General features: G+C 50.9%; 1 protein-coding gene across 1 annotated transcript; it reads left to right on the forward strand.

Moving 5' to 3' along the window:
- Nucleotides 1-229: 229 nt before the first annotated feature.
- LOC123186573 (LRR receptor-like serine/threonine-protein kinase FLS2) lies at nt 230-1,663 on the forward strand. Its single transcript, XM_044598312.1, has one exon. The coding sequence runs from the start codon at nt 230-232 to the stop codon at nt 1,571-1,573; it is 1,344 nt and encodes a 447-aa protein (XP_044454247.1). The 3' UTR covers nt 1,574-1,663.
- Nucleotides 1,664-8,248: the final 6,585 nt, after the last annotated feature.

An 8,248-nucleotide genomic window follows, 5' to 3' on the forward strand; every position in this document is an offset into this window, starting at 1 on the left:
ATAGGAGTCTCACGCATGTGAGCCGTCGCGCTCCCAAAGGCGCCAATTCAAACGTTCCGTTCATGCACCGGAGTGGCTTGTGCCAGGCTCCATGCAGAGGCCCAACGCATGAACAAAGTAAATGCATACGAGGCTCCCTTCCCATGCATTGCACCACCAGCTCCAGCTACAAATACATTGTGCACACATTACGTCTATCACCATTACAACTTGTACTTGAGCAAGGACAATGCTTCGTGCTCTGCTTCTCCTGCTCGCCACCGCCGCCACGCTGTCCGGCCACGCGGCCGCCGGCACGGGCAGCGGTGACGGCGACGACAAGCCGACCCCACTGTGCTCGCCCGCCGATCGTGCCGCGCTTCTGGGCTTCAAGGCCGGCATCACCGTGGACACGACGAGCATCCTGACCACGTGGGCCGGCGACGACTGCTGCGGCGGCGGGTGGGAGGGCGTGGCCTGTGACGCCGCCACCGGGAGGGTCGTGTCGCTGCGCCTGGAGTCGCAGCCGGGGCGGCACATGAACGGCACCATCTCTCCCTCCCTCGGCGGCCTCGAGTTCCTGGAGTCCCTCGTGATCCGCGACATGGGGCGAATCGGAGGCGCCGTTCCGGACGCCATCTCCCGGCTCACGCGCCTCCAGCAGCTCTACCTCGAGGGCAACGCGCTCGCCGGCGGCGTCCCGGGGAAGGTGCTGTCGAAGATGAGCTCCCTCCGCTACCTGTCGCTCGCCGGCAACCGGCTGGAGGGCCCGCTACCGCCGGAGCTCGGGGGCGTTCGCGGTCTCGAGCAGATCAACCTCGCCGGGAACCGCCTCACGGGGGCGATCCCGTCGAGCTACGGGAACCTGTCCAGCTTGGCGTACCTCGACCTGAGCGGCAACCTTTTGTCAGGCGTCGTCCCGGAATTTGTAGGGCGGTTCAAGAGCCTGGCGCTGCTTGACTTGAGCAACAACAGCTTCTCCGGCGAGATGCCGGCGTCGCTCGGCGACCTGCGGCACCTTGCCGACCTGTCGCTGAGCCGCAACAAGATCACCGGCAGGATTCCACCGCAGATCGGCAACCTGCTCGGGTCTCTGAGCTCTCTCGCCCTCGACGACAACCTGCTCGTAGGCCCCATTCCGAAGTCACTGTTCGGCCTGCAGAAGCTGTGGCGCCTCGACCTGTCCAAGAACATGCTCACCGGCGCGCTGCCCGACTTGGACGGCGGCGGGAGCCTGAAGTGTCTCGACGTGTCGAGGAACGCCATCGGTGGCCAGATACCGAGCTCGATCTCGAAGCTGCATGGCCTAGAGAGGCTGGACATCTCACGGAACAGAATCGGGGGCGTCATTCCCGCAACCATGGCGGCCATGGCGAGCTTGGAGTGGCTGGACCTCTCCCGCAACGCCATCGTCGGGAGGATACCGGACAACTTCAGTAGGATGGCGGGCGTCCGGCACGCGAGCTTCAGAGGGAACAAGCTGTGCGGGCAGATACCGCAGGCCCCGCCGTTCAACCGGTTCCCGGCGGCGGCGTACGCGCACAACCTGTGCCTGTGCGGCAAGCCGCTGCCGCCGTGCAGGAAGATTAGCTAGCTAGTGTCATGCAGTGCTTCGTGTGTCAAAATCAATTGCACCACACACTCATAATCCAATAAGAGAATGAAAATATGCTTATCATACATGCTGCAGTTGGTTAACTTTTTTTTTGGATTTTTAATAATAATTATCATCATTGTTGCTCAACCTTACAAGTCCTTTTCCAGTGTAAAATGGTACTTGGGCACAAGTGTTGAAATGCCTGCCTCTCTTCATCAATTCGAACTATTTTTACAACAAGAATGAGTGTTAAATGTCAATTATACCCTTTATGTATTTGAAATACTCTCTTTTCCTTCCAAATATGTACTCCCTCCGTTCCAAATTACTTGTCGCAGAAATGGATGTATCTAGAACTAAAATACATCTAAATATATCCATACCTACGACAAGTAATTCGGAAGGGAGGGAGTACAATGGATGCCAGAGTTGTAGATCGTATCCAACCATTAACAGTAACATGTGAATGTAGTAGTAGTATAACAACAGAACCTATGGTCATTGAAATTGAACCCAAATTCAACAACTCTTCAATGAAGATAGAGTTCCATGACATGAAGTAGACAAACAGCGAACCTTCAATGAAAATGCAGAAGGAAATAAAATGCACAAATGAGGTCTGAGTTCTAGTTTTATTTTACATCTAGCAAACTGCAAAAAAAGGCCCATGTACTAATAAGCCTAGTCCCTATGAACCATCGTGAAACTTTGCTCTGCTTCTCCTAGGTTCCTGAATTTTATTGTGCTTGCTTGATGTGGAGAAAAGACAGGTGGCCAGACCATGGTAACTGGATACACGAGGATGAGTTCATCGTTGTCCGCCAAGATGTAAGAATGCGGGACTCCATCCCCCCTCCCGCTCTTTATAAAGGAACGGGGTTGGGGCTCAGCCGCCCCGCTCTGCCAATAAAGACGCGGAAGGCGCAGGGAACCGGGACCGACCCGCTGCCCCAGCCTGCGGCGGCCCGGTTTCCCGCCTCCACCGTTTGCCACCCCAAGCGCATGGAAGACATGTGGCGGACGTGCAGAACCGAGGGGACGGGTGAGGCGACCTCTCACCATCCCGTGATCGTGGGGAGTGGACGCCTTAAAGACCGCGCCTCGGCCCCATTCAGTAAATGGGCCGCGCCTCCATGCCTCCCTCCGTTTATGGGGAAGGCGCGAACCGTCCCCTTACTACGACGTGACGCATGCGCGCAGAGCTCAACCTCACGCATGCCGCCCACGTCACACACGCCTCCCCACGCCGTGCCATGCGCGGGAGTCATGGGAAGCGCAGCGCGCGAAGAATCTTACCGCGGTAAAAACCGCCCCGCCTGCCCGCGCACCATTTTTGGGCCTGGCCCAACAACGCGTTGCGCTTATGTGTGGCCCAGGCCTAGGGCTCCTGTCGGTGTACAAAAAGAGGGGTACACTTTTTTGTACCCCTATAACTGTGCACGGGCAGTCTGAGCCACGGGCATCACCACACCAAGCAAGGCAAGGGAGGTGAGCCAAGGTAAGACCGAAGCTCAAGAGAACTAGAACGACTCCAAGGCCAAGACCACAAAGAGCAAAGGGGACGAAGCGGACTCCCCCGGCAAGATCCTTGCCGGGAAACAGTTCTAGCAACCCCGGCAAGACCCTTGCCGCGACAACTCGCCCCACACCTACGGAGCAAGTCACCCTTGAGTCCACTGCCCCCATGGGGCAAGGATTCGGGAGACATCCCCGTGGTGGCATGCAGATCTTTGTGAAGACATTCAAGATCAGATACGCGCTATAGAAGATGACGACCCTTGGCGGGATCCCAGCCAAGGAAGACCACAAGGCCCCCGACAAGCGCCTTGCCGGGGATGACAGCAGGCACCCCGGCAAGACCCTTGCCGGGACCCCAGCAAGGCCCTTGCCAAGGGCATCCGCAGGGCCACCATCAGGCCCACGCCAACCAAACCTCCACCGCCGTTCGCATGCAGCTGCCGACCCAACCAGCTGGGCAGGCACCTGCGTGGCGGCATGCAGATCTTCATGGAGACCCACCGCTGCGCCACCTCAGCTGCCTACCTACCTACATGGCATCTCAGGCATCGCTGGCCAGGGCGCGTGTCGACACAAGAAGGAGCAGCGACGGACAAGACAGATCTCTCCCCCGCCCCCGATAAAGCAAGGAAACCTAAGCAAGACGCATTAAATGCGCCTTGTCATGTAATGCGAGGGATAACCTCGCATCACTGTACCCTTTCCACCTCCTGTGTGCCACTGTGGCAACCCCTTTTTCTATAAAAGGAGGCCCGAGGCGACCAGGAGGAGGATTCGGCTTTTTGGAGCTCTTCATGAAGGAAATATGCCCTAGAGGCAATAATAAAGTTATTATTTATTTTCTTATATCATGATAAATGTTTATTATTCATGCTAGAATTGTATTAACCGGAAACATAATACATGTGTGAATACATAGACAAACAGAGTGTCACTAGTATGCCTCTACTTGACTAGCTCGTTAATCAAAGATGGTTATGTTTCCTAACCATGAACAAAGAGTTGTTATTTGATTAACGAGGTCACATCATTAGTTGAATGATCTGATTGACATGACCCATTCCATTAGCTTAGCACCCGATCGTTTAGTATGTTGCTATTGCTTTCTTCATGACTTATACATGTTCCTATAACTATGAGATTATGCAACTCCCGTTTACCGGAGGAACACTTTGGGTACTACCAAACGTCACAACGTAACTGGGTGATTATAAAGGAGTACTACAGGTGTCTCCAATGGTAGATGTTGGGTTGGCGTATTTCGAGATTAGGGTTTGTCACTCCGAGTGTCGGAGAGGTATCTCTGGGCCCTCTCGGTAATACACATCACATAAGCCTTGCAAGCATTATAACTAAGATGTTAGTTGTGAGATGATGTATTACGGAACGAGTAAAGAGACTTGCCAGTAACGAGATTGAACTAGGTATTGGATACCGACGATCGAATCTCGGGCAAGTAACATACCGATGACAAAGGGAACAACGTATGTTGTTATGCGGTCTGACCGATAAAGATCTTCGTAGAATATGTAGGAGCCAATATGGGCATCCAGGTCTCGCTATTGGTTATTGACCGGAGACGTGTCTCGGTCATGTCTACATTGTTCTCGAACCGTAGGGTCCGCACGCTTAACGTTACGATGACAGTTATTATGAGTTTATGCATTTTGATGTACCGAAGGTTGTTCAGAGTCCCGGATGTGATCACAGACATGACGAGGAGTCTCGAAATGGTCGAGACGTAAAGATTGATATATTGGAAGCCTATGTTTGGACATCGGAAGTGTTCCGGGTGAAATCGGGATTTTACCGGAATACCGGGAGGGTTACCGGAACCCCCCGGGAGGCAAATGGGCCTATTGGGCCTTAGTGGAAAAGTGAAAAGGGGCTGCCATAGAGGGCTGCGCGCCTCCCCCCTTTCCCTAGTCCTATTAGGACTAGGGAAGGTGGCCGGCCACCCCTTCTCTCTTTCCCCCTTGAGGACTCCTATTAGGAATAGGATTGGGGGGGGGGGGGAGTCCTACTCCCGGTGGGAGTAGGACTCCTCCTGCGCCCCTCTCCCTTGGCCGGCCGAACCCCTCCCCTTGCTCCTTTATATACGGGGGCAGGGGGCACCTCTTGGACACACAATTGATCATTGTTGATCGTTCCTTAGCCGTGTGCGGTGCCCCCTGCCACCAAATTCCACCTCGATCATACCGTTGTAGTGCTTAGGCGAAGCCCTGCGTCGGTAGTACATCAAGATCGTCACCACGCCGTCGTGCTGATGGAACTCCTCCCCGAAGCTTTGCTGGATCGGAGCCCGGGGATCGTCATCGAGCTGAACGTGTGCTAAGAACTCGGAGGTGCCGGAGTAACGGTGCTTGGATCGGTCGGATCGGGAAGAAGACGTACGACTACTTCCTCTATGTTGTGTGATCGCTTCCGTAGTCGGTCTGCGTTGGTACGTAGACAACACTCTCGCCCTCATTGCTATGCATCACCATGATCTTGCGTGTGCGTAGGAAAATTTTCGAAATTACTACGTTCCCCAGCAGTGGCATCTGAGCCTAGGTTTTATGGTTTGATGTTATTTGCACGAGTAGAACACAAGTGAGTTGTGGGCGATACAAGTCATACTGCCTACCAACATGTCATACTTTGGTTCGGCGGTATTGTTGGACGAGACGATCCGGACCAACCTTACGCGTACTCTTACGCGAGAACGGTTCCCTCGACGTGCTTTGCACATAGATGGCTTGCGGAAGACTGTCTCTCCAACTTTAGTTGAACCAAGTGTGACTACGCCCGGTCCTTGAGAAGGTTAAAACAGAGTCTATTTGACGAACTATCATTGTGGTTTTGATGCGTAGGTGAGATGAGTTCTTACTTAAGCCCATAGCAGCCACGTAAAACTTGCAACAACAAAGTAGAGGACGTCTAACTTGTTTTTGCAGGGCATGTTGTGATGTGATATGGTCAAGGCATGATGCTAAATTTTATTGTATGAGATGATCATGTTTTGTAACCAAGTTATCGGCAACTGGCAGGAGCCATATGGTTGTCACTTTATTGTATGCAATGCAATCGCGATGTAATGCTTTACTTTATTACTAAGCGGTAGTGATAGTCGTGGAAGAATAAGATTGGCGAGACGACAACGATGCTACGATGGAGATCAAGGTGTCGCGCCGGTGACGATGGTGATCATGACGGTGCTTCGGAGATGGAGATCACAAGCACAAGATGATGATGGCCATATCATATCACTTATATTGATTGCATGTGATGTTTATCCTTTTATGCATCTTATCTTGCTTTGTTTGACGGTAGCATTATAAGATGATCTCTCACTAAATTATCAAGAAGTGTTCTCCCTGAGTATGCACCATTGCCAAAGTTCGTCGTGCCCAGACACCACGTGATGATCGGGTGTGATAAGCTCTACGTCCATCTACAACGAGTGCAAGCCAGTTTTGCACACGCAGAATACTCAGGTTAAACTTGACGAGCCTAGCATATGCAGATATGGCCTCGGAACACAGAGACCGAAAGGTCGAGCGTGAATCATATAGTAGATATGATCAACATGACGATGTTCACCATTGAAAACTACTCCATCTCACGTGATGATCGGTTATGGTTTAGTTGATTTGGATCACGTGATCACTTAGAGGATTAGAGGGATGTCTATCTAAGTGGGAGTTCCTAAGTAATTTGATTAACTGAACTTAAACTTATCATGAACTTAGTACCTGATAGTATCTTGCTTGTTTATGTTGATTGTAGATAGATGGCTCGTGCTGTTGTTCCGTTGAATTTTAATGCGTTCCTTGAGAAAGCAAAGTTGAAAGATGATGGTAGCAATTACACGGACTGGGTCCGTAACCTGAGGATTATCCTCATTGCTGCACAGAAGAATTACGTCCTGGAAGCACCGCTGGGTGCCAGGCCTGCTGCTGGAGCAACGCCAGATGTTATGAACGTCTGGCAGAGCAAAGCTGATGACTACTCGATAGTTCAGTGTGCCATGCTTTACGGCTTAGAATCGGGACTTCAATGACGTTTTGAACGTCATGGAGCATATGAGATGTTCCAGGAGTTGAAGTTAATATTTCAAGCAAATGCCCGAATTGAGAGATATGAAGTCTCCAATAAGTTCTATAGCTGCAAGATGGAGGAGAACAGTTCTGTCAGTGAGCATATACTCAAAATGTCTGGGTATAATAATCACTTGATTCAGATGGGAGTTAATCTTCCAGATGATTGCGTCATTGACAGAATTCTCCAATCACTGCCACCAAGCTACAAGAGCTTCGTGATGAACTATAATATGCAAGGGATGAACAAGACTATTCCCGAGCTCTTCGCAATGCTGAAAGCTGCGGAGGTAGAAATCAAGAAGGAGCATCAAGTGTTGATGGTCAACAAGACCACTAGTTTCAAGAAAAAGGGCAAAGGGAAGAAGAAGGGGAACTTCAAGAAGAACAGCAAGCAAGTTGCTGCTCAGGAGAAGAAACCCAAGTCTGGACCTAAGCCTGAAACTGAGTGCTTCTACTGCAAGCAGACTGGTCACTGGAAGCGGAACTGCCCCAAGTATTTGGCGGATAAGAAGGATGGCAAGGTGAACAAAGGTATATGTGATATACATGTTATTGATGTGTACCTTACTAGAGCTCGCAGTAGCACCTGGGTATTTGATACTGGTTCTGTTGCTAATATTTGCAACTCGAAACAGGGACTACGGAATAAGCGGACACTAGCAAAGGACGAGGTGACGATGCGCGTGGGAAACGGTTCCAAAGTCGATGTGATCGCGGTCGGCACGCTACCTCTACATCTACCTTCGGGATTAATATTAGACCTAAATAATTGTTATTTGGTGCCAGCGTTGAGCATGAACATTATATCTGGATCTTGTTTAATGCGAGACGGTTATTCATTTAAATCAGAGAATAATGGTTGTTCTATTTATATGAGTAATATCTTTTATGGTCATGCACCTTTGAAGAGTGGTCTATTCTTGTTGAATCTCGATAGTAGTGATACACATATTCATAATGTAGAAGCCAAAAGATGCAGAGTTGATAATGATAGTGCAACTTATTTGTGGCACTGCCGTTTAGGTCATATCGGTGTAAAGCGCATGAAGAAACTCCATACTGATGGGCTTTT

Source organism: Triticum aestivum, chromosome 2A, assembly GCF_018294505.1.
Source record: "Triticum aestivum cultivar Chinese Spring chromosome 2A, IWGSC CS RefSeq v2.1, whole genome shotgun sequence".
Taxonomy (NCBI): domain Eukaryota; kingdom Viridiplantae; phylum Streptophyta; class Magnoliopsida; order Poales; family Poaceae; genus Triticum; species Triticum aestivum.